The sequence below is a fragment of the Heterodontus francisci genome, chromosome 9 (assembly GCF_036365525.1).
Source record: "Heterodontus francisci isolate sHetFra1 chromosome 9, sHetFra1.hap1, whole genome shotgun sequence".
Classification (NCBI taxonomy): domain Eukaryota; kingdom Metazoa; phylum Chordata; class Chondrichthyes; order Heterodontiformes; family Heterodontidae; genus Heterodontus; species Heterodontus francisci.
In genome coordinates, this window is record NC_090379.1 from 12838494 (window position 1) to 12865858 (window position 27365).

Sequence of the window (27365 nt, forward strand, 5' to 3'; positions counted from 1 at the left end):
ACAAAAGAAGACAATAAAGCGGGTGTAGTTCAGCCAGTTCTTATAAATATTCAATGAGCAGATATGAATGGTAGATATCAGATTGTGTTTCCAGCAATAAAGTGCATTTAGATGGTGCCTTTAATGTTGTAAAACATCCCAAGACGCTTCACAGGAACATTATCAAATAAAGTTTGACACTGGGCCACATGAGATATTAGGATGGGTGACCAAAAGCTTGGTCAAAGAGGTAGGTTTTAATGAATTGCTTAAAGGCTAAGAGAGATGGAGCGGTATAGCAAAGCACTTCCAGATCTTAGGGCCAGCTAGCAATGAAGAAAATCAGGGATGTGCAAGAGGTCAGAATTGGAGGTGTACAGAGATCTTGGAGGATTCAATGTAGTATACTGTATTCGCTGCTCACAATGTGGTCTCCTCTACATTGGGGAGACCAAATGCAGACTGGGTGACCGCTTTGCGGAACACCTCCGCTCAGTCCGCAAGCAAGACCCCGAGCTTCTGGTTGCTTGCCATTTCAACACTCCCCCCTGCTCTTGTGCTCACATCTTTGTCCTGGGATTGCTGCAGTGTTCCAGTGAACATCAACGCAAGCTCGAGGAACAGCATCTCATTTACCGATTAGGCACACTACAGCCTGCCGGATTGAACATTGAGTTCAATAATTTCAGAGCATGACCGGCCCCCCATTTTACTTTTATTTTTAGGTTTTTTTCTTTTTCCTTTTTTTTATATATATTTGTGTTTATTTTATTTTATTTCAACTTAGTTTGTTCAGTTTGCTTACCCACTTTTTTTTTCATCTTTGTACTTGCGGCTGTTCAATTTTCAGTCTGTTAACACCCTATCTGTACTAATGCTTTGTCTTTCAACACACCATTAACATATTGTTTGCCTTTGCTCCGTGACCTTCTGGTCAGCTATTCTGTGATCTTGTCCTGTCTACACCTTCTCCTTTGTTATCTCTTGCCCCACCCCTGCTTTACTTGCTTATAACCTTTTACATTTCTAATATTTTCCAATTCTGATGAAGGGTCACTGACCTGAAACGTTAACTCTGCTTCTCTCTCCACAGATTCTGCCAGACCTGCTGAGTATTTCCAGCATTTCTTGTTTTTATTTCAGATTTCCAGCATCCGCAGTATTTTGCTTTTATCTTGGAGGATTGGGGGAGGTTACAGGGATAAGGAGTTGGTGGGGTGGGGGGGGGGGGGGGGTGGTGGTGGATGGCAAGGCCACAGAGGAAATTAAAACGGGGATGAGAATTTTAAAATCAAGGTGTTGCAGGTCCGAGAGCCAATGTATAAGTGAGCATAGAGGGTGATGGGTGAACGGGACTTGGTGTGATGTTGGGGTACAAGCAGCAGAGTTGTGGATGAGCTCAGCTCAGGTTTTCAGAGGATGCAGGGTGGGAGACCAGCCAGGATAGCATTGGAATAGTTGTACCTGGAGATAACAAAGACATGGATGAAGGTTTCAACAGTAGATGAGCTGAGGCGGGGTAGATGTTAGAGGTGGAAATAGGCGGTCTTGGTGACGGAGCAGGTATAGTCATCTGAATGGTGGCCAAGTTAATTATACATTTGTTCACATCTTGCAAATGAGATTTTGTTTTAACAGTCCCAATGTCCTGAGTGATTTTTATTATCTTTTGTAGTGAATTGGGAATTGGTTTTGTTTTATGGATGTTTTTTATATTGAATTGTCCAGTATAAGACAACTATTTTAAGGATCCAATGACATCTCAGTCACCAACAGAAATAACTTGTATTTAAATAGCACCTTTAACATGGAAAACTGTTCCAATGAGTTTCATAGAAACATAATCAGACAAATATTGACATGGAGCCAAAGCAACAAGATAGTAGGAGGGGTGAGTAAAAGCTTGAGGAGGTGGAATTTAAAGGGGGGGGGGGGGTCTTAAAGGGAGAATGAGAGGCAGAGAGATTTAAGGAGGGAATTTCAGAACATAAGGATTATATGACTGAAGGCCGATGGTGGAGTGAAGAGAATGGGAGATGCTCAAGAGGCCAAAGTTGGAGGAATGCAGAGTTTCCAGAGGGTTGTTGGGCTGGAGGAGGTTACTGAGGCAGGGAGGAGTGAGGTCATGGATGGACTTGAACGTAAAAGATGAGAATTCTGAATTCAAGTACAGAGTGCTAAACTCAGCTTTACACAAATGATATCGAGGACTGAACAGATCTGTTTGATGTCCTATTAAATAACTGTTCAGCTAGCCCAATTGTCCCTGATTCTCACAAACCAAACAGCTTTTCTGGGTTATAATAATTCTGGGTTCAGTTTTGTGCAACTAATTTAATGTTAAGACTAAAATATTTGCTTGACAGCATTGGCCCTTCTCATTTTATATAAGGAAGATACAGATAGAAGTTATAATTTTGTTTAAATTTGTTTTGAGCTGATTAGGACATGCAGCTTTTTGATGTGGTAGCAGTTTTATTGCTGTTTTGGATCAAGTCCATGTTTTTCTGTAGTGTACTGCCTCTTGTCTAATTATGTCTTCAGTGAGTTGGCTGTAGTGTCATTTCCTAATTCATCAGCAGTCTTCTAACTTCAAGCTGGTAGCTCACACATACTTATTATCCTATACTTGTTCCGCCCCCACACTGCTCCAAATACGAAAGTAGACTGCCAGCTAGTGGATTACTCTCAGCTATACTTGAACATGCTCACTCCCTGCTATGGGTAACCTATTTATACAGACTTCAAAGGAGGAAGAATATCTTGGTTTTTAAACCCAAGGTGAAAATCACTTCTCTTAGTACCTAAGCCGATCAAGATACTTCAGGCAATTTGACTCGTCAATCACCCAAGGGATGACATTTTCCCAGTCCTATGATGGGCTGGGAGGCAGAAAAAAGGGGGAAGCCACCTTGTGGTGGCTCACTGACACATTCCTGCCGTTGGGGATGTTTCCCCTGGGTGGGCGGGAACCGGTTCGGCTGCCCACACCACAGAGTAAGGCAGCAAATTAAGCTGATTACGTCAATTAGGTCTGATTTTTGCAGGCCCACCGACATTTAGCCACCAGTAGAGTAGCCCCTCCGCCGCATGCACAGGCTGCCAGTTGAATGGAGGTGGCCTCCCTGTAGCAGGCTGGGGGGAAGGACCATCGGAGCTAGAGGCTCCGTGTCCCAAAGAGGAAGCCAGCAGCAGGAAAGGCAATCCCCATGGATTTCCCCTCAGCTTCAAAGGGCCTAAAGGCTTCACTCCAAATAATTTAAACTTTAAATACACATCTCTGAAGGTGCCTCCATGTTTAGGCACCCTCTTGATTCCTGACTTGCCTCAGCAGTGACCACCTCTCCCGATGGGCCAGCAGCATTGAGAGCCTTAATAGGAAGGCAAGTGCAGAGACGGCCAATTAGGAGGCCAGCTCCGAGAAGACTGAGCCATTGGGTGCGCTGCTGGTAAGAGTGGACTCGGGAGCCCTGTTTAGTCCCGAAGTCCATGGAAAAATCCAACCCAGGTTTCTAAATAACTATCTTTAGAAGTTTCATCACTGCCACATCGAATGTGCACTTGGTATGTTATTGTTAATAAAGTGGATTCTGAAAACCTGCTGTTAGTGCCAGTTGGGCATATAAAAAGTGTTCCTTATGTCCAGGAAAATTTGTGTATCACGGTCATCTTTGAGTCATTGGGTTGGTGGGGAACCAGCCCTACAACCCTCGGTGCTCCTCCAATCATGGGTTCTTGTGCATCCCCAATTTTCCTTCTTTCTGCCGTTGGCTTTGCCTTCAGTTACCCAGGTCCTAAGCTCCGTAATTCCTTCCCTAAATCTCTCCACTTTTCTCTCCTTTAAGTTGCTCCTTAAAACTTACCTCTGACTAAGCTTTTGGTAACCTGACCTAATAGCTCTTTAATTCTCCATCCCACTCTGACCTTTCTGTATTGAGGGACTAAAATTCGACAAGTCTCCGGGATCAGATGACCTACATCCTCTGGTTCTAAAAGAGATAGCTGCAGAGATAGTGGATGAGCTGGCTATGACTTTCCAGGATTCCTTAGATTCCAGAATGGTCCCGTCAGATTGGAAGTTGGCAAATGTTACGCCGCTTTTCAAGAAAGGAAGTAGAGAGAAAATGGGGAACTCCAGGCCAGTTAATCTAACATAAGTCACTGGAAAGATGCTGGAAAGTATGATTAAAGAAGTCTTAACATTGCACTTGGAAAAGCATAGTATGATTAGAACAAGTCGGCATGGTTTTACTAAAGGGAAATCCTGTTTGACAAATTTATTAGTTTTTTGAGGATGTAACTAGTAGGGTAGATAAAGGGGAACCAAAAGATGTAGTATACCTGGATTTTCAAAAGGCACTCGATAAGGTGCCACACAAAAGATTAATAGGCAAGATAAGGGCTCATGGTGTTGTGGGGGGGGGGGGGGGGGAATATATTAGCGTGGATAGAGGACTGGTTAACACACAAAGCAGAGAGTGGGCATAAATGGGGCATTTTCAAGTTGGCAGGCAGTGAATAGTCGGGTGCCGCAAAGATCACTGCTGGGGCCTCAGCTATTTACACACTATATTAATGACTTGGATGAAGAGACAGAGTAATGTATCTAAGTTTGCTGAAGATACAAAGCTCGGTGGAAAGGTAAGCTGCAGGGAGGATGTACAGAGGCTGCAAAGAGATACAGACAGGTTAAGTGAGTGGGCAACAAGATGGCAAATGAAGTATAATGTAGGGAAGTGTGAAGTTGTTCACTTTGGTCATAAAAATAGAAAAGAAGAATATTTTTTAAAAGGTGTGAAACTGGTAAGTGTTGATGTTCAGAGAGACTTGGGGGGTACTCGTACAAGGAGCACACAAAGTTAACTTGCAGGTGCAGCAGGCTGTTAGGAAGGCAAATGCCATGTTGATCTTTATTGCAAGGGGATTGGAGTACAGGAATAAAGAAGTCTTACTAAAATTGTACGGGCTTTGGTGAGACCGCACCTGGAATACTGTGTGCAGTTTTGGTCTCCACTTTTAAGAAAGGCTATGCTTGCACTGGAGGCAGTGCAGCGAACATTTACTAAATTGGTCCCTGGGATAAGGGGGTTGTCCTGTGATGAGAGGCTGAGTAAATTGGGTCTATATTCTATGGAGTTTAGAAGAATGAGAGGTGATCTAATTGAGACATACAAGATTCTGAAAGGGTTTGATAGGGTAGAAGCTGAGAGATTGTTTCCACTGGTCAGGGAATCTAGAACACGGGGACACAGTCTCAGGATAAGGGGTCAATCATTCAGGACCGAGATGAGGAGAAATTACTTCACTCAAAGGGTTGTGAATCTTTGGAATTCTCTACCCCAGAGGGTTGTGGATGCTCCATCATTGAATACATTTAAGGCTGGGATAGATAGATTTTAGGTCTTGCAGGGAATCAAGGGATATGGGGAGCGAGCAGGAAAGGGGAATTGAAGCCCAAGAACAGCCATGATAGTATTAAATGGCAGAGCAGGCTCGATGGGCCATATGGTCTACTGCTGCTCCTATTTCTTGTGTTCTTGTGTTCTCTGTCCTCAGCCTCCAACACGTCCAATGAAGCTCAACGTAAGCTTAAGGAACAGCACTTCATCTTTCAACTAGGCACTTCACAGCCTTCCAGACTCGACATTGAATTCAATAACTGCAGATCATAACCCTCTGCCTCATTTTGTTGGAAGCAGCTTTTGGTGGTGATTTTGCTATTCCCATTTACACCTCCTCTAAAATCATCTTTTGTTTCTATATTTATCTCATTACCGTCTCCTTTTGCTTTGCATCATCATCCCTTTTATTTAATCTCTCCTGCCTTCCAACCCATCACAGACCTTCTATTTTGTTCTTCCCTCCCTCCCCCCACCTTTCCCCTTTCCCTTCCCCTTTTACTTGCTTAAAACCTGTTACATCTCTAACTTATTCTAGTGCTGACAAAAGAACATCAACATGAAACGTTAACTCTGTTTCTCTCTCCACAGACGCTGCCAGACCTGCCGAGCATTTCCAGCATTGTCTTGGTACTATATTTTGACAAATGCTCCTGCGAGATACCTTAGGGCATTTTCAGTACATTGAAAGTGCTATATATAAATGCAGGTGCTTGTTGTTGTTTTGGTAGGTGGTACCTTCAACGTCTGTCAGAATAGTACAATGTGCATTAACACTGTGGTGTCAGCTTTGCTGCACTTATTGTATTCAAGTAATCTATTACCTAATCCCACAGCTCTGCATCTTTGTTTCAAATGTTTATCTACTCTTCCCTTAAAAGATGAAGTGACCTCGTGTTCAGTCACACCCTGTGACAAAGCATTCCCTGCTCTGGCAACTTGTTTTTAAAAAATGCTTTCAAGCTTTCCCCTCATTCTTAGCATCAATTTTAAACTGGCAAATGCATCGTTCTTCTTCCTCGCCCTTCCCTGGACTTCTCACCTTTCCTGAAACCACTGACTCCAGCTGGCTGTGATTCCCTGGCTGCCATGACACAATTACCGACACTGTGAAGGGGGTAAATTCTATGAAACAATAGGCTGGATTTAGCAGAGAGGGGTGACCCCGCCTCAGCAGGTGGCGGGACCTGGGGGCCGCATTTTTCCAATTAAGTGGTTGCTGCCAGGGTTGCCGTCCCTATTAAGGGCTCATCGATGGCCGTGTGCCCTCAAAGTCAGGTAACTGGGGTCTGGGGGTGCCAGGGCCAGTCAGGCAGGCCTGGGTGAGTGGGGCCTGGGGGTGTTGTGAGGGTAGGTGGTACTGTTGCCTTGCAGGGGTGGCCACAGCAGTGGGGAGTGTGGAGGGGTTCTTTCCGTGGGCCAAAGAGTGCCCAAAAAGGATGGTCCGCAGACCATCTCCAAAGCACTGGTAAAATTCAGCCCAATATTTGTGAGTGAGTGGTCAATCTATGGGACAGGCTCCTGATGGAGAGGGTGGTAGTGTTTAATACTGATTCATTCAAATGTAAATTCAAAAGATTTCCCTAAAGAAAAGAACATTTTGGGATACAGTATATGGATAATTTGAGACATGATGTGGGAGTGTCGTGTGCTTTGGAGGGAAAGTTTATTTTGGACCTACAACACTGAGAGTATCCTCACCTCATGTCTGGCTTTGTTATAGACTGATAAAGGTTGATTAAGATTAGTCAACAATTGCATTATTTGTTGTATTGTTTTGACTGAGGCAGGAGTAATGCAGTGTTAATTCAGTCCCATGACTCCACAGGTCACAGCATATTATTAAAGTTTCCCACCTACTGGAAATTAGCCAAATTAAACACTTTATAATGTGTAAACACACCAAACCAGGCATCTTTAAACAGCAAATTAACTACTTATTAATAAACTAAATCTTAGACAGTACTGAGATAAATTTATGTCTGAAAAGACTTTATAACTTCTTATTCCTCCTAACCCTCATGCACACACACATATTCAAAAACCCGCATTAACCGGTTCTAAAATGATGTTTTAAATTAGAGCTGTTTCTTAGGAATATTAAAACAACTGGGTTGTAAGTCTTGGTTGGTTGTGTTCCCGGTTCGGTGAGATGTCCCAGAGTCAAATAGTCAGATGCCATTCGAAGTCTTCAGGCGAGTTTGATGAACAGTCTGTAATGGATAGGCATTCACAGTACTTCGGCTGCAGTAGGCATCTCACAGATCTTTCAACAAGGAGTATAACAACAGGTCTATTTAGATTTTTGAATTAGCAGTCTATCGGTAAAACTTTACTAAGTTTCCAGAACTCCCAGAAATATGAAAGGCAACAGAAAGTCACTCCTGGGGTAGAGACTTCGTAGAGACTGGAAGAAAAAAAGGAATTCCTTTCCAGAGGTCTTTTTCTCTTTAGGTGAAACACAGCCTGTAGGCCAAAGCAGATTTTCTGCTGAGAGACAAATCTTTCCTTCCTTCAAAGAGAATGCTTCACTGGTCGTCTAGTTCAAACCAGTTCTAGCCAGTCTTTACACACAAGTCAAACTGATACAATACACCATGTGACCTCTCTCTCTCTCTCTCTCTCTTGCAGCTCGCACAAGCTGTCTTCAGAGAGACAAACAACTCTCAGTCTTAAAGGCACACAGATCCCCTTTAGTTTTTAAACAGAGGGGAAAAAAACACTTCCATGACAGTATCATGTGGCTACCAGAATGGTGGAAGACAAACTAATGGACCTTAGTCTTTTTGTTTGATCTAGTGCTTCTATGAGCCCATGTCCTAGTGCTCTGTAGCCACCTCACAAGGTTTGTCCAACAGATCCTTTTGCCTCCAACCACCCAGCATATCCCCCCTCACCAGCTACCACCAACAGGAGAAGCCCACAACCGCAGCCAGGCTCCCCCACTACCACCACCCCCCACCCCACACCCCACAATGAAGTTTAGTCCTCAAACACGCTTCGGGATGCCGCCACCTCCCATCTCAGCACTTCTTAAGCCACAACAGCTGTGATATGAAACCCACATTGACTGTGGGGATTGAGCCCCTCTCCACTCTGTGGAGCGCCTCACTGTTGTACAAAATATTGCTCCTGTCCATTCATCTTTCAAAAAAAGCCGAGATCTGTGACCAACATCATTGGAAATTACTAAACAAAATCTACACCCAAAATCCAACTTTGCGTTCAAATCTCACTGGCAGCTGGTGGAATTTGAATTCAGTTAATTAATAAAAATCTGGAATTGAAAGCTAGTCTCAGTAATAGTGAGCATGAAACTACGGGGTTGTTTTTAAAATCCCATTTGGTTCACTCATGTGCTTTTTGAAATCTGCCGTCCTTACCCAGTCTGGCTCCTATGTCACTCCAGACCCTCAGCAATGTGGTTGACTGTTATCTGCCCTCTGAAAAGGCCTAGCAAGCCTCTCAGTTGTCAAGAAAGGGGGCTTCACCATCACCTTCTCAAGAGCCATTAGGGATGGGCAATAAATGCCCACATCCCATGAATGAATGAATAAGAAAAAAAAACTCTCAATAATGTAAATTTTTTTGTCTAGCAATTCCTGTTAATTTTTTCTGCATTTTTTTTTTTGTGTTTGTTAGTCTTCCTGCGTTGTCTTGTGTTCTCTGGTGGGAGACTGACTTGCAGCAATGCCACTTGTTTATGCATAACCCATGGCAGCCACATTAATGGAACTCTGGTGGTGATGGGTCTTAAAAGACTAGTCGTGCCTTGAAGGTATATCAACAAAACAGGCTGTTAAATATAAACAGCTTGGAATGTGGGGTTTGCCTGATTGATTTAACCTCCCTCCTCGCTAAAGCTGAAGGTGATCTGGTCACCAGCTTGTCAGACTGGCACTTTGCTGGGAGAGGCGAGGGGCTAGCATTAGATTCTGCAGCAACTTCAGTGCGAGACGCACAGCCATGGGAAAGTCTGGCTGCTTGTTTGTGGTGGTACTGATGGCAGATTATATTTGCACAGTTTCAGCAATACCAGGTAAGCCTGTGAAATGAATTACTTTAGTACGAAATTTAGGCTGACACTTCCAGTATCAGTACTGAGGGAGTGCTGCACTGTTGGAGGTGCTGAGATGTTAAACCCGAGGCCCCGTCTGCCCCCTCAAGCGGGCGTAAAGGGTCCCACGGCACTGTTTTGTAGAACAGCAGGCGGGTTCTCCCTTGTGTCCGGGGCCAATATTTTATCCCTCAACCAACATCACAAAGCAGATGAGCTAGTCACTTAACTCACGGTTTTTTTTTTTTCTGGGATCTTACCATGCACAAATTGGTTGCTGCATTTCCTACATTACGCACCTGTAATGAGACTGCATTTCATTGGCTGTAAAGCATATCCTGAGGTCGGGAAAGGCGCTATAGGAATGCAACCTCATTTCTTTATTCGCTGGAGGTGGCGTTGGATGGGCCGAAGGGCCTGTTTCTGTGTTGTATAATTCTAGGACTCCAGGACTCTCAGTGTACAGGTGAACTCAGCCATTGTCAGTAGCATGAAATGGGCACACACATTGCCCAATTCTCTTCTCCATTGTCGGTGTTGGGGGTGCTGATTCACGATGAATCTATTCACACACTTGCAGGAGACCAAATTCACCCACTTTCTTCAGCACCTTACATGCGCTAAACGTAAGCGAGGGAGGGGGAGTTAGGCTGTGGGTTGTGGAAGGGGGAGGAGGGGGACAGGGAGGGGAGGTAGGGTAGTGAGAGGGGAGGGAATGGGGCAGTGGGAGGAGGGACGGAGGGGGTAGGAATGGGGGACGGAGCAGAGAGGAGATGAAGGGATGAGGAGGGGCGGTAGGTGGTGGAGGCAGGGTGGGGAGGAGGGAGAGCGAGGGAGGGGGTCTGAAAGGAAGGAAATATAAATAAAACTCACATTAAAAACATATTTGCAACAAATTTTGCTGAAGAATTGCTGCTGTTTGTTTTTGGAGCCCAGTGGAACTGACTGCCTCTCTCCTCACTTACCTAGACGATGAATGCCCTGATGCCTACCCAGCCCGAGAGAATTGTGAGTTTGATGAAGTGTGCGAGGACGCCAGCTGCAAATATAATCAGTACGTGACCTGCCACCTCAACCGATGTGGAACCTGCGAGGCTGTTTTCCGTGGTTACGACAATCTGACTGTCAACTGCAATCAGCGTGAGTCTCGGCTTTTGCTCTCACTCTGTGTGAGCACCATTTATTTCTACCTCTGTGTAAACCTGCTCAAAGGACAGCTGACTCTCGACAGAAAAACCCCTCCTTTCATTCCGCTCCAGGGTCGAGCACCAGTGAATTAATAAGTTGTTGGAACAGGAAGCACATCAATAAATTAATAATCTAATGGGCCAGTGGTATGCTTTTACTCTGCTAGTTTTATATATCTAGATACAGGCAGGACATTATATAATATGATAGGTATGTTTAGCATGGTAGAACTCGTTTCTCTGAGTAGGGGCTGTGGGTTCAAGTCCCACTCCAAGAATTCAGCACAAAAAGCATAGCTGATAATCCAGTGTGGGGAATGCTGCATCATCTGCAGTAACACCTTTTGCATCAAACGTTAAACCAAGGCTCCATTTGCCCTGAGGTGGATGTAAAAGATCCCATAGCCACTAATTCACAGAAGAGCAGCGGAGCTCTTCCTGGTGTCCTGGCCAATATTTATTCCTCAACCAACATCACAAAAATATCCATTATCTGGACATTACCTTATATTTTCCATGTGCAAATTGGCTGCTGGGTTTCCTACATTACAACAGTGACTACACCTCAAAAGCACTTCATTGGCTGTAAAGCACTTTGCGGCTTCATGAGGTCATGCTACAGAAATGCGAGTCTTTTTTGTAGAGTGTATAACACATTCAGTATAGCGTGTGTAATATATGCACTATAAGGATTACTATATATGTTACCCTGTCGATGAGTCTCTGCAGACACTCTTCAGTGTGGGATGTTAATGCAGCATCGTCAGCAAAGAGGAGTTCCCTGATGAGGACCTTCCGTACTTTGGTCTTCGCTCTAAGACGGGCAAGGTTGAACAACCTGCCACCTGATCTTGTACGGAGGAAAATTCCTTCTTCTGAAGACTTGAATGCATGTGAGAGCAGCAGGGAGAAGAAGATCCCAAACAGTGTAGGTGCGAGAACACAGCCCTGTTTCACGCCACTCAGGACAGGAAAGGGGTCTGATGAGGCTGAATTGTGCCTTTCATATTGTCATGGAATGAGGTGATGATACTTAGGAGCTTTGGTGGACATCCGATCTTTGCTAGTAGTCTGAAGAGACCACGTCTGCTGATGTGCTGACGATTGCGGCTGCCTGCAATGAATTTGGCCTAACCATCAGCCTCAAGAAAACAAACATTATGGGACGGGATGTCAGAAACACTCCATCCATCAATATCGTTGACCACGCTCTGGAAGTGGTTCAAGAGTTCACCTACCTAGACTCAACTATCACCAGTAACCTGTCTCTTGATGCAGAAATGAACAAGAGCATGGGAAAGGCATCCACTGCTATGTCCAAACTGGCCAAAAGGGAGTGGGAAAATGGCACACTGACACGGAACACAACAGTCTGAGTGTTTCAAGCCTGTGTCCTCAGTACCTTGCTCTACGGCAGCGAAGCCTGGACAACATATGTCAGCTAAGAGCGATGTCTCAACTCATTCCATCTTAGCTGCCTCCGGAGAATACTTGGTATCAGGTGGCAGGACTGTATTATCTCCAACACAGAAGTCCTTGAAGCGGCCAACACCCCCAGCTTATACACACTACTGAGTCAGCGGCGCTTGAGATGGCTTGGCCATGTGAGCCGCATGGAAGATGGCAGGATCCCCAAGGACACATTGTACAGCGAGCTCGCCACTGGTATCAGACCCACCGGCCGTCTATGTCTCCGCTTTAAAGACGTCTGCAAACGCGACATGAAATCCTGTGACATTGATCACAAATCGTGGGAGTCAGTTGCCAGTGATTGCCAGAGCTGGTGGGCAGCCATAAAGGCGGGGCTAAAGTGTGGCGAGTCGAAGAGACTTAGCAGTTGGCAGGAAAAAAGACAGAAGCGCAAGGGGAGAGCCAACTGTGTAACAGCCCCGACAACCAATTTTATCTGCAGCGCCTGTGGAAGAGCCTGTCACTCTAGAATTGGCCTTTATAGCCACTCCAGGCGCTGCTTCACAAACCACTGACCACCTCCAGGCGCTTACCCATTGTCTCTCGAGACAAGGAGGCCGAAGAAGAAGAAATGTTATATTTTATCATTTTGAATGTGTACAATAGCGTGTACACTATAAATTATAATAAAAATTGCAGTATATCATGTAATCTAAAGTGTATATAATTTATGTACTATGATTTATTATGTATTAATTCTTCTGATTAATTTCAATTTTTTCAGTGACTCCGAAATGCCGGCTGTTGCACCTGGAGATGCTTCACAAGAGCCGAACAGCCAGCAGCCAGCCAGGGGGTAGGCGAGTGGATGATCTGTACGATCCCGAGTGTGAGACCAATGGCACCTTCAAAGCCAAACAGTGCGACGACGACTCCAATCTCTGCTGGTGTGTGGACAGTGCGGGGGTCAGGGTCACTGACAAGACTGGGGATGATCCCAAATGTGACCAGCTCGTTCGTGTCCAGTGAGTTTTATTCTGTGACCTCCAGGTTAAGTTGACTTTTCTCTCAGGAAAGCTGACTGTTGTCTCCCCCACACCCACCCGATGGCTCAGGTACATGGCCAGGCACAGCAGGCAGATCCCTGCACCATGCTGAGCTCAGCCAGTGCCAAAAGCAGAGATCTTACAGGCGACCTCAGTCTGAGTGGTAGGAGGGAAGAATTAAACTGGAGAGTCTGTAAATCCAGATGGACATCTAGTGGCTGCTTCTGGAGCCAGCAGCTGTTTAGATGTGGCTTGCTCTCTGTGTGAGATCTTTGATCATGCAGCACTGAAGGAGGCTATTCAGCCCGTCCTGGCTGTGCCAGCTATTTGAAAGAGCTATCCAAATAATCCCTGCTCTTTCACTATAGCCCTCAAATCTTTCCAACAACACTCAGAAGCTCAACACCATTCAGGACAAAGCAGCCCACTTGATCGGCACCACATCCACCACCTTCAACACTCACTCCGTCCACCACCAACGCACAGTGGCAGCAGTGTGTACCATCTAGAAGATGCACTGCAGCAATTCATCAAGGCTTCTTCAAAGCACCTTCCAAACCCACGATCTCTACCACCTGGAAGGACAAAAGCAGCAGATGCATGGGAACACCATCACCTGCAAGTTCCCCTCCAAGTCGCACACCACCCTGACTTGGAACTATACCACCATTCCTTCACTGTCGCTGGGTCAAAATCCTGGAACTCCCTTCCTAACAGCACTGCGGGTGTACCTATCCCACTAGGACTGCAGCGGTTCAAGAAGGCAGCTCACCACCACCTACTCGAGCCCAATTAGGGATGGGCAATAAATGCTGGCCTGGCCAGCGACGCCCACATAACCATGAACGAATTTTTAAAAAAAATGATTTATCTAATTCCTCTTTGAAAGTTACTAACGAAATGCTTCCACCACCCTTTCAGGTAGTGCATTCCAGATCATAACAACTCTGATAGGACTAGTCATAGATGTGTGGATAAGGAAAGAGGCCGAGGTGTTCAAGAGAATAAATTCATTAAACAGTCAGCAAGGCAAACCATGACCACGATGACTGAATGGCTTGTTAGGCCATTAGAGGGCCATCAACCACATTGCTGAGGGTCTGGAGTCACATATAGGTCAGACCAGGTCAGGACGGCAGATTTCCTTCCCTAAAGGACGTTAGTGAACCAGATGGGGTTAATAACATATATAACAATCCACTAATTTCCTAGCAAGTATTACTGATACTAGTTTTTTTTATTCCAGATTTATTTAATTAATTGAATTCCCCAGTTGCTATGCTGGGATTTGAACTCAGTTCTCTGGACCTTTAGTCCAGGCCTCTGGATTACTAGACCAGTAATATAACCAGAATGCTACCGTGTCCCCAGTCTCTGCTAATTAAGATAAGGAAGAAAACGTGTGCTTATGACAGATGCCAGCTCGAGAATACTATTGAGAACCAGGCTGAATATACAAGGTTCGGAAGGGAAGTTAAAAAGCGAATTAGAGAAGCAAACAGAGAGTATGAACAGAGACTGGCAGCTAACATTAAAAGGAATCCCAAACTTTTAATAGACATATAAATAGTAAAGAGGTGGTAGAAAAAGAGGAGTGGGGCTGATTAGGGACCAACAAGGGGATTTGTACATGGAGGCAGAAGGCATAGCAGTGGTATTAAATACTTTGCATCAATCTTTACCAAAGAAGAAGATGCAACCCAGGCAATGGTGAAAGAGGAGGTAATTCAGCCACTAGAAGGGTTTAAAATTGATAGAGGAAGTATTAGATAGGCTGTTTACTTAAAGTGGATAAAACTCCTGGACCAGATGAGATGCATCCAAGGATACGGAGGGAAGTGAGAGTGGAAATTGCAGAGGCACTGATCATAATTTTTCAGTCTTACTTAGACTCGGGGTGGTGCCAGAGCACTGGAGAATTGCAAACCCTCCACTCTTGTTCCAAAAAGTGTGTAAAGATAAGCCCAGCACTACAGGCCAGTCAGTTTAACTTCGGTGGTGAGACAACGTCTAGAAAGATTAATTCGGGACAAAATTAATAGTCATATGTACAAATGCGAGTTTTCTTTTAGAGATACAGCACTGAAACAGGCACTTCGGCCCACCGAGTCTATGCCGACCAACAACCACCCATTTATACTAATCCTACATTAATCCCATATTCCCTACTACATCCCCACCATTCTCCTACCACCGACCTACACTAGGGGCAATTTACAATGGCCAATTTACCTATCAACCTGCAAGTCTTTGGCTGTGGGAGGAAACCGGAGTACCCGGCAGAAACCCACGCAGTCACAGGGAGAACTGGCAAACTCCGCACAGGCAGTACCCGGAACTGAACCCAGGTCGCTGGAGCTGTGAGACTGCGGTGCTTACCACTGCACCACTGTGCCAAGTTAATTAAAGAAAGCCAGCATGATGGCTCAAGGAAAATATCATGTTTAACGAACTTGCTGAAGTTTTTTGAGGAGGTAACAGAGAAGGTTGATGAGGACAATGCAGTTGATGTGGTGTACATGGACTTTCAAAAGCTGTTTTATTCAGTGCCACACAACGGACTTGTGAGCAAAGTTTTAGCTCATGGAATAAACAAGACGGTAGCAACATGGATACGGAATTGACTGAGTGACAGGGAACAAAGAGTAGTGGTTAGTGGATGTTTTTTGGACTGGAGGAAGGTTAGTAGCGGAGTTCCCCAGGGGTCAGTGTTGGGACCCTTTCTTTTCCTGATATATATTAATGACCTAGACTTTTGTGTACAGGGCACAATTTCAATGTTTGCAGATGATACGAAATTTGGAAGCGTTGTGAACTGTGAGGAGGATAGTTTAGAACTTTAAAGGACATAGAAAAGTTGGTGGAATGGGCAGACAGGTGGCAGATGAAGTTCAATGCAGAGAAATGTGAAGTGATTCATTTTGGTAGGAGAGACAATATAAAATAAAGGGTGCAGTTCTAAAGGGGGTGCAGGAGCAGAGGGACCTAGGTGTATATGTACATAAGTCATTGAAGGCGGCAGGACCAGGTTGAGAGCAGTTAATAAAGCATACAGTCTCCTGGGCTTTATTAATAGGGGCAGAGAGTACAACAGCAAGGAAGTTATGTTGAACTTGTATAAGACACTAGTTCGGCCTCAGCTGGAGTATTGTGTCCAGTTCTGGGCGCCGCACTTTAGGAAAGACATGAGGACATTGGAGAGAGAACAGAAAAGATTCACGAGAATGGTTCCAGGGATGAGGAACTTCAGTTATGAAGATAGATTGGAGAAGTAGGGACTGTTTTCCTTGGAGAAGAGAAGGCTGTGAGGTGATTTGATAGAGGTATTCAAAATCATGATGGGTCTGGACAGAGTAGATAGAGAGAAACTGTTCCCACTCGTGAAAGGATTGAGAACGAGAGGGCACAGATTTAAAATATTTAGTAAAAGAAGCAAAAGTGACATGAGGAAAAGCTTTTTCACGCAGCAAGTGGTTAAGGTCACGTGGTTAAGAGAACGTGGTGGAGGCAGGTTCAATTGAAACATTCAAAAGGGAATTAGACAGTTATATGAAAAGGAAGAATGTGCAGGATTATGGGGAGAAGGCAGGGGAATGGAACTGAGTGAATTGCTCTTTTGGAGAACACGATGGGCCGAATGGCCTCCTTCTGCGCTGTAACAATTCTGTGATTTCTACAAAACCATGCTCTGTCATTCTTCAGTGACTCAAAACCCAGCTGTGCTGACTGTGGACTCTGCTCACTGCTCGTTCCGGCACCTCCTGTACCCACCAGTTCCACTCCGAGCTGTATATTCCCTCTCTACGCTTGGCACAGAGTATGTGCGTTGGTATGTTGGGTTTGAAGAGCCTGTGTTTACTTTGTGTACAAACTATCTCTCTTTGAAGATTTCAATGTGTTTCACCGAGCTCCACTCGCAAGGATCCTTCTCTGTCCTTATCTGCCCAGAGACTGGTTGTCAAAGCTTGTTCAAATTTCATGCTAGTTAGCATCTTTCAAAAGAAAGATAATGTAAGTATCCCTCTCAAATCTCATTACTAATGGAAACATTAAGGATAATAGGCTGTCAAATTCATAACTGACCAATCACAAAGTCTGTCTATATATATCTGAAATTGTATGTAAGTATCCCTCTCAAATCTCATTACTAATGGAAACATTAAGGACGAACTTTTCAATTTATATAAGGATGGGACAACGTTATAGGCCGGGACGGCGAGACAGGCTGGGCTAGTGACATATAGTGTACCTGATCTAAAGGGACAGCTACTGGATTGAAGTAAGACGGAACTGCTTCATTCTAATCACAAATCTTGCTCCTGATGTTTGCCTGGTATTGTTGACAATGGGGCTTAGAGTTTGTGGCAAGAAATCAAATGGTTCATCGTTCACGTGAAAGTTAAATGACTAAACCTGCTTCTCTATTTTCTCCCATAGTCTCATTCAGATCGATTTCAGTTTTAAAGTGGAGTTTGTCTTTCTAAAGATGAAGGAAGAGGCACTCCGCCGGTGAGTTGGCTTGGAATCTGACTCTGCGGTCATGCAGTATTGAGTGGGCAGGTCTCTGCTGGGCTGCTGACGGGGCGCTCCAATTGGCCTCAGTGCCACTCAGCTAGGCAGAGGGATAAACAATAACCAGGGTTCCGAAGCTTATCACTGTACAGTGTGTATGTATGTGAACATCAGGCTTGGTTGTGATGCCTCACCAGAGTTGAATATCCTGCCAATGCATAGTGTCTAGACACTTGTGTGAGGATTGGTCACCTAAAGCGCAGGGTTAAGATCAGCCGTGAAACTGTTCACCAACATGAGCTGCACATTCAGTACAGGAGAGAGTTGGGACAGGAAGGCCCTCTAATAGGCAGCTCGTGCCCCCTTCACACAGAACACAAGATAAAAATCTCCATCCATACACTCTGAACAGGAGGAGGCCATTCAGCCCCTCAGACCTGCTCCGCCTGTAGCTCAACTCTATTTACCCGCCTTTGTTCCATATCCACAATGAAACTAAAAGGTTGGTCAATTCTAAACTGGATTTAGGAATCTGATGTCCAGTTCCTGGAGGAACTGGGTTTAAATCCAGCCCAATCCCGCTCTGCCTATTGGCTGTAAAGATAATCTGTGGTCTCAGTTTGGGGTCAAAACTAACCCAGTCCCAAGTGTCTCCGAACCCCATTGGATTTAGGCTGCCAGTCTCACTCAGAGAAGTACCTGGTTGGCAGGACGTGTGTGACCCAGAAACTACATGCTTTAATTTACTCTGTGTCATCTTTAGCACATTGGTTAACAAATTCATGTAATATTCCAATCTGTGCTACTCCTTTTAAATATATTCAAGCCCGTACTTAAATAGCACAGACAAAAATAAAACACCCATGGGTTAACCAAGATCTTAAAATAAGTCACAGAACCCGTGCGTGTAAAATGAGATCATGTTGTATTTCCCAGCAGTAACTTCCCTCCACAGATCGCACTCCACAGGTGCTGCCTGACCAGCTGTATATTTCCAGTATTTTCTGTTTCTATTTTAGTAAGATCCCTCGCCTTGATGAGTACAACAATTCAATAACATGTTTTGAGCAGAGAATTGATTCTGTGAGTGAATGGTCTATTCTTTAGTTCTTTTTTAATATAGAATATATAGCACTGCAACAGGCCATTGGGCCCGACTGAGCCATACTAGTGTTCATGCTCCATAGGAGGCTCATCTCTCCTTATCAGCATCTCCTTCTATTCCTTTCTCCCTCATGTACTTGTCTAGTTTCCCCTCATATGTTATTCACTTCAACCATTCCCTGTAGTAGTGAGTTCCACATTCTCACCACTCCCTGGGTAAAGAAATTTCTCCTGAATTCCCTATTGGATTTATTAGTGACTATCCTATATTTATGGCCTCTGATCTCTTCCCTGTGGAAACATCTCTATATTTAGCAAACCTTTTTATAATTGTAACAACACCAGCCCTTTCTTTGCTAGAGAAAAGAGCCCCAGCGTGTTCTGTCCTCCTTGATAAGTATAATCTCTCAGTTCTGGTATCATCCTTCTAAATCTTTTTGTAATTACTCCAGTGCCTTTATATGCTTTTTATGATGTGGAGACCAGAACTGTTTGCAGTACACCACAGGTAATCGAACCAAAGTTTGATACAAGTTTAATATAACTTCTCTGCTTTTCAATTCCTTTCCTCTAGAAATGAACCCAGTGCTTGGTTTGCTTTTTTATTTAATGAACTTATTAACCTGCCTTACTACTGTTGGTGATTTGTGTATCTGTATCCCCAGATCCCTCTGCTCCTCTACCCCGGGATACACACATTCTCCAAGCAGTCTGGGCCTGCTTATTCCTCTTACCAAAATGTGCCACCTCACACTTACCTATATAGAAATTTATTTGTCAATTACATAGAGAGAGAGAGAGAGAGAGAGAGAGTCATAAACAGCATAGAAGGAGGCCATTCGGCCCATTGAGTCCATGCTGGCTCTATACAGAGCTATGCAGTCTGTCCCACTCCCCGGCTCGATCCCCGTAGCCCTGCAAGTCTATTGCTCTCAGTTGACCATCCAACTTCCTCTTGAAGTCATTGATTGTTACCATTTCCACCACCCTTGTGTTCTGTCCATCCTGCATGTTTATTAACGTCTTCCTGCATTTTGAGGAGACTTTACTGAGGTGACTTTTTCCTGATTTTGCCCACTTGCCAGCCCCCTCCCCTCCCACCCACCCATCACGTTCTTTGCACAGGGACTGAGATGGAATCAATGACGCAATTGAAACTGAGGCCTGACCATGTAGGGAAGTACATGGACCCTTCTCAGACTTGGCCAGTGATCTGCTGTGTGCATGGGATCCTCACCATCTTCAAATTGTCAATGCACATGCATGTCTGGTGACATAATGCTTGTCCAATCAGAGGCCTCTGTTTTGGGTAGCACAGGAAGGATGAACCTGGCCCAGACTGACAGGACGGCACCTCCTTTCAGTTGGATGTTGGGTCCTACAAGAAATGAGGTTGGACAGGCTCATCCCAGTTTCTGGTAGGCACAGTCCCACCCAACAGACTGCCTGCTGACGGGCTACAGCTTAACTCTCATGCACTCTGTCATCAGGGATAGTTGGTGTGAGAAATGGTGAGATCCATAACATGAAGCCACATAGTAATGGCTGCTTGTCCGAGTTCCCCTAACTCAGACCTCTCATCCATTCCCCACTTCTTGTCCTGTTGAAATCAATCACAAATTTTGGATTCTAGGGATTTGCACAGCTGATTTTGGACTAACTGGTCTATCATTACATGGTTCATCTTTCTCTCCTTCTATAAACAGGAGTGTTACAGTCGCCAGTCCAAACTTGCATATCTAAAGAGAAATATTCTATTGCTCAAAATTAAATTCCTTTCAAAACTAGTCATTGAAAAATTAAATGTAGTCGTTAGGAAGGTAACTTATTTCTTGTGTTTCAGGAAAGTGGCTATTAAGTTGGTTAAAGAGTACACGCTAAAGGCAACTCAGATCCTGGAGATCAAGGCAAGTATCTGATCCCTAACCTGGAGATCCTGTCTTACTATTCAAGGAAGCGTAGGGTGTTCTCCTGTTGTCCTGGCCAACATCGATTCCTCAAACAACTCCGCCCAAAAAAGGGCCTCTCGCCTCTGAGTCAAAAGGTTGTAGGTTAAAGTTCTACTCTAGAGACTTGAGAACACAATCCCGGCTGATGCTCTCAGTGCAGTACTGAGGGAGCGCTGCAGTGTCAGAGGTGCTGTCTTTTGGATGAGACATTAAACCAAGGTGCCGTCTGCTCTCTCAGATGGAGGTAAAAGATCCCACGACACTATTTTGAAGAAGAGCAGAGGAGTTCATCCCGATGTCCTAGCCAATGATCATCCTTCAGCCAATATCACCAAAGATGATAATCTGATCATTTATCACATTGCTGTTTGTGGGAGCTTGCAATATGCAAATTGGCCGTCCAGGTTATTACACTTCAAAAATCCTTCTTGGGCTGTACTTTTCTTCCCTTATGGTTGAACCTTTATCTAAATCACAAATGTCATCCTATGTGATAAACTATCCCTCCTCATCCTGCTCAACCTATCTCCAACCCTCAATACAGTTGACGGCACCATCCTCCTCCAACGTTGACTACAGTCAGTTAGCTCTACCTCACCAAGACATCTCTCGACTCCTCCACTGTTGCTAAATTATCAGACTGCTTGTCTGACATCCAGTACCGGATAAGAAAAAAATTTTCTCCAGTTAAATATTGCCAAAACTGAAGCCATTGTTTTCAGTCCCCGCCACAAACGCCGTTCCCTAGCTCCCGACTCAATCCCTCTACTTGACAACAGTCTGAGATTAAACCAGTCTGTTCACAACCTTGGTGTCATATTTGACCCTGAGATGAGTTTCTGACCATACATTCATGCCATCACTAAAACTACCTGTTTCCACCTCCATAACATTGCCCAACTTCGCCCCTGCCTCAGCTCATCTGCTGCTGAAACCCTCATCCATGCCTTTGTTGCCTCTAGACTTAACCATTACAATGTACTCCTGGCTAGCCTCTTAAGATCTACCCTTCTTAAACTTGAGGTCATACAAAACTCCGCTGCCCGTATCCTATCTCAGACCAAATCCTGTTCATCCATCACCTCTTTGTCCTCGCCGATGTACGTTGACTCCTGGTTAAACAATGCCTTGATTTTAAAATTCACATCCTTGTTTTCCTCCATGTAATCCCAAGTCTGTAATCTCCTCCAGTTCTACAGCCCTCTGAGATCTCTGCGCTCCTCCAGTTTTGGCCTTTTGAGCATCCTTGATTTTTATCGCTCCAACATTGGCGGCTGTGCCTTCAGCTGCCAAGACCCTAAGCTTTGGAATTCCCTCCCTAAACCTCTCCGCCTCCCTTTCCTCTTTTAGGGTGCTCCTTAAAACCGACCTATTTGACCAAGCTTTTGTCACCTGCCTTGATATCCCCTTATGTAGCTCTGTATCAAATTTTGTTTGATAACATTCTTGTGAAGGACCTTGGAATTTTTTTTTATGTTAAAGGTGCTATATTAATGTAAGTTGTTGTTGTGATGTCTTTAAACGATGGCAGATACACCTCCGGGAATTGATCCACTGAATACCTCAATGGTATGTTCAATGAGCTGAACAGAGAAGTGCTGAGGGCGGGAGGCTTGGAGGGAAATGTCACGTCTGGGTGGTCCCAGGTGAATCTGGGCTGTCACTTAGAAGATGAGGGCGGCGCAGTGGTTAGCACCGCAGCCTCACAGCTCCAGGGACCCGGGTTCGATTCTGGGTACTGCCTGTGTGGAGTTTGCAAGTTCTCCCTGTGTCTGCGTGGGTTTCCTCCGGGTGCTCCGGTTTCCTCCCACAGCCAAAAGACTTGCAGGTTGATAGGTAAATTGGCCATTATAAATTGCCCCTAGTATAGGTAGGTGGTAGGAGAATATAGGGACAGGTGGGGATGTGGTAGGAATATGGGATTAGTGTAGGATTAGTATAAATGGGTGGTTGATGGTTGGCACAGACTCGGTGGGCCGAAGGGCCTGTTTCAGCGCTGTATCTCTAAATAAATAAATAAATGTATTGAGCACTGTTGGAGCAAGTTATATTCATGCTTTCCTGAGTACGGTCATTTAAAAAAAAACATTGTTACTACTCTTTGAGTAAAGATGTTCATCCTGAATTTTTACTTTTTTAATGAATTCTGGGGATGTGGGCTTCATTGGCTAGGCCAGCATTTATTGCCCATCCCTAGTTTCCCTTGAGAAGGCGGTGGTGAAGGTAATCCCACAATGCTGCAAGATCGAAGCTGAGGGATCCCAAGTGGTTTTATGCTTCCCAACCATTATTTTGTAGTGGTTTTGATACTGAGTGCCTTGCTAGGCCACTTGAGAGGGCAGTTCAAAGTCAACCACTTTGCGGTGGAGACTGAGTCATATGTAGGCCAGACCAGGTAAGGATGGCAGATTTCCTTCGCTGAAGGACATTAGTGAATCAGCTGGGTTTTTGCAACAATCCTCTCAGTCACTGTTACTGACACTAGCTTTTTATTCAGGAGTTATTTAGTTTGTGAAAAGCTGAATTCAAACTCACAAATTGTCATGGTGGGATATGAATTATTAATCCAGTATCCTAACAGATAGTCCAGGCAAGTGACAAATAAGGGAAAAAATCCAAAAAGATAGAGTGGAGGTTTGTCCAAGCTAAACCCCACCCACACCGACCCCCGACCATCTCCCTGCCCCCCCCCCCACCTCCCACCCCCCCAAACCCACCAACCACAACCCACCACCACCAAGAACTTCGATCAAGATTTAAGGAATTGGCTGGAAGGTAGTTATAGCACCCTGTGGACCACAGTTATACTTCCAGACACTGGCACTAATTAGCAAGGACATGGCCACCCAGTAGAACTGATCATCTGTCTCCCTATCCTTTCGACAATAGGTCCACGAGATATCCAGGGAAATCTGCATTCGACTCGGTGAGAATGGGACAAAAGACCCGACTGACATCTCCACAGTCGCCTACTACATTGAGAGAGACGTGAGTACGGCCCCTGGCTCTCCTTCCCAGCTCACACCTCTACCTTTCTATTTTGCTACCATGTACGGGAACAGTAGCATAGTTGTAATGCTGTTGGACTAGTAATCCAGACGCCCAGACTAATGCTCTAGAAACATGAGTTCAAATCCCACCACAGCAGCTGGGGAATTTAAATTCAATTCATTAATAAATCTGGAATAAAAAATTATTCTCGGTAACGATGATCATAAAACTACCAGATTGCCAGAAAAACCCATCTGATTCACTAATGATCTTTAGGGAAGGAAATCTACTGTCTTTACCTGGTGTGGTCTACATGTGATTCCAGACACAACAATGTGGTTGACCCTTAACTGCCCTCTGAAATGGCCTAGCAAGCCACTCAGTTGTATCAAACCACTGCAGAAAATTCAAATATGAATGAAACCAGATGGACTACTGGCATCAAATTGGCACTGGAAACAATCAAGGCACACCCTACCCAGTCAACCCTGGGGATTTGTGCCAAAATTGGGAGAGCTGTCCCACAGACTAGTCAAGCAACAGCTTGACACAGTCATACTCACCAAATCATACCTTACAGCCAATGTCCCAGACTCCTCCATCACCATCCCTGGGTATGTCTTGTCCCACCAACAGGACAGATCCACCAGAGGTGGTGGCACAGTGGCATAGAGCTAGGAGGGAGTTCTCAACATTGACTCTGGACCCCTCAAAGTCTCATGGCATCGGGTCAAACATGGGTAAGGAAACCTACTGCTGATTACCACCTACCGCCCTCCCTCAGCTGATGAAACAATTCTTCTCCATGTTGATCACCATTGGAGGAAGCACTAAGGATAGCAAGGGCTCAGAATGTACTCTGGGTGGGTGACTTCAATGTTCATCACCAAGAGTGGATCAGTAATATCTAAACTGACCATGCTGGCCAGATCCTGAAGGACATTGCTGCTAGAATGGGTCTGCGGCAGGTGGTGGGAGAATCAACAAGAAGGAAAAACCTACACTCATGTCAGCCTCGTGAAGCTACAGCACAGGACTACTTGCATGCTAGACAGCAGAAGCAGCATGTTCTTGACAGAGCTAAACGATCCCACAACCAACAGATCCGATGTAAGCTCTGTAGTCCTGCCACATCCAGTCCTGAATGGCGGTGGACAATTAAACAACTAACTGGAGGAGGTGGCTCCACAAATATCCCCATCCTCAATGATGGGAGAGCCCAGCACATCAGTGCGAAAGACAAGGCTGAAGCTTTTGCAACAATCTTCAGCCAGAAGTGCCAAATGGATGATCCAACTCGGCCTCCTCTGAGGTCCCCGGCATCATAGATGCCAGCTTCAGTCAATTTGATTCATTCCATGTCATAGCAAGAAATGGCTAAAGGCACTGGATACTGCAAAGGCTGTGGGCCTCGACAATATTCTGGCAATAGTACTGAAGACCTGTGCTTCAGAACTTGCCGCGCCCCTAGTCTTGCTGTTCCAGTACAGATACAACACTGGCATCTACCAGGCAATGGGGAAAATTGCCCAGGTATGTCCTGTCCATAAAAAGCAGGACAAGTCCAACCCGGCCAATTACCGCTCCATCAGTCTACTCCTGATCATCAGCAAAGTGATAGAAGGTGTTGTCGACAGTGCTATCAAGCAGCACTTACACAGCAATAACCTGCTACCGATGCTCAGTTTGGGTTCTGCCAGGGCCACTCAGTTCCTGACCTCATTCCAGCCTTGGTCCGAACATGGACAAAAAAGCTGAATTCCAGAGGTGAGGCGAGAGTAACTGCCCTTGACATCAAGGCAGCATTTGACTGATGATGACATAAAGGAGACCTAGCAAAATTGGAGTCAATGGGGAATCAAGGGGAAAACTCTCCACTGGTTGGAGTTACCTAGCGCAAAGGAAGATGGTTGTGGTTGTTGGAGGTCAATCATCTCAGCCCCAGGACATCACTGCAGGAGTTCCTCAGGGTAGCGTCCTAAGTCCAACCATCTTCAGCTGCTTTATCAATGACCTTCCCTCCATCATGTCAGAAGTAGGGATGTTCGCTGATGATTTCACAGTGTTCAGCACCGTTTGCAACTCCTCAGATACTAAAGCAGTTCATACCTGCATGCAGCAAGACCTGGACAACATTCATATGCTGATAAGTGGCAAGTAACATTCATGCCCCACAAGTGCCAGGCAATGACCCTCACCAACAAGAGAGAATCTAACCATCTCCCCTTCACTTTCAATGGCATTATCATCGTTGAATCTCCCACTATCAACATCTTGGGGATTACCATTGACCAGAAATTGAACAGGACCAGCCAGATAAATGCTGTGGCTACAAGAGCAGGTCAGAGTCTGGGAATTCTGTGGCGAGTAACTCACCTTCTGACTGCCCAAAGGTCTGTCCACCATCTACAAAGGCACAAGTGAGGAGCGTGATGGAATATACTTCATTTACCTGGATGAGTAGCTCCAACAACATTCAAGAACCATCCAGGACAAAGCAGCCCGCTTGATTGGAACTCCATCCACCACCTTAAATATTCACTCCCTCCACCACCACACACAGTGGCAGCTGTGTGTACCCTCTACAAGATGTACTGCCGCAACTCACCAAGGCTTCCTCAAAGCACCTTCCAAACCCATGAACTCTACCACCTAGAAGGACAAAAGCAGCAGATGTTTGGGAACACCACCACCTGCAAGTTCCCCTCCAAGCCACACACCATTCTGACTTGGAACTATATCGCCATTCCTTCACTGTCACGGAGTCAAAATCCTGGAAATCCCTTCCTAACAGCACTGTGGGTGTACCTACCCCACAAGGACTGCAGCGGTTCAAGAAGGCAGTTCACCACCACCTTCTCAAGGGCAATTAGGGATGGGTAATAAATGCTGGCCTGGCCAGTGATGCCCACATCCCAACAGCAAATACCAAAAACATAGAATTCCCAGCACAGATATAGGCCATTTGGACCAACTGGTCCATGCCAGTGTTTATGCTCCACATGAGCCTCCTCGCATCCCACTTCATCTAACCCCAGCAGCATATCCTTCCATATTCCTTTCTCCCTCATGTCATTATCTAGCTTCTTCTTAAATACATCTGTGTTAGTTACCTCAACTACTCCCTGTGGTAACAAGTTCCACGTTCTAACCACTGTCTGGGTAAAAACATTTCTCCTGAATTCCCCATTGGATTTGTTAGTACCTATCATATTTATGGCCCCTAGTTTTGGTCTCTCTCCCAACATTATCTCTCTATATCTATCATATCAAACCCCTTCATAATCTTAATGACCTCTAGCAGGTCAACTCTCAAACTTCTAGGGAAAAGAGTCCCAGTCTGTTCAAACTTCCCTGATAGTTATAACCTCTCAGTTCTGGTACCGTCCTTGTGCATCTTTTTTGCAACTTTTTCAGTTTTTTTTATAATATGGAGACGAGATTATATTGAGAAACGGAGATGGAGAGAAAGTGCCTACTGGGCAGTGCTTGACTAATAGGAAAGGAGAGCAGCATCAGCTGATCACTCACTGCTCCTCAACCTACATCCTCTTCTCCTTTATGTTTGTGCTCATGTCCTGCAGTCTGGCCACAAGATGCGGTTTGAACTAGTTGGTCATTCTCAGGAAGTGGGCATCGCTGGCAAGGCCGGCGTTTATTACACAGTCCCCGAGTTGCCCTTTTGTAGGTGGTTGTGTTGGTGAGACATCTTCTTGAACTGCTGCAGTCCT

The 27365-nt window shown here is 45.1% G+C and overlaps 1 protein-coding gene across 2 annotated transcripts in view; it reads left to right on the forward strand.

Moving 5' to 3' along the window:
* The first annotated feature begins 9252 nt into the window (after positions 1 to 9252).
* LOC137373587 (epithelial cell adhesion molecule-like) overlaps positions 9253 to 27365 on the forward strand; it is a 36660-nt gene continuing 18547 nt past the window's right edge. Inside the window, exons 1-6 of one of the 2 annotated variants that reach the window (XM_068038571.1) lie at positions 9253 to 9417; positions 10405 to 10575; positions 12817 to 13057; positions 17516 to 17587; positions 20538 to 20601; positions 23533 to 23631. In XM_068038571.1, coding sequence (XP_067894672.1) covers positions 9345 to 9417; positions 10405 to 10575; positions 12817 to 13057; positions 17516 to 17587; positions 20538 to 20601; positions 23533 to 23631 — 720 coding nt within the window. In that variant the 5' untranslated portion in view covers positions 9253 to 9344. The remainder of the gene's footprint in view (positions 9418 to 10404; positions 10576 to 12816; positions 13058 to 17515; positions 17588 to 20537; positions 20602 to 23532; positions 23632 to 27365) is intronic. The other variant, XM_068038572.1, reaches the window with a different exon arrangement.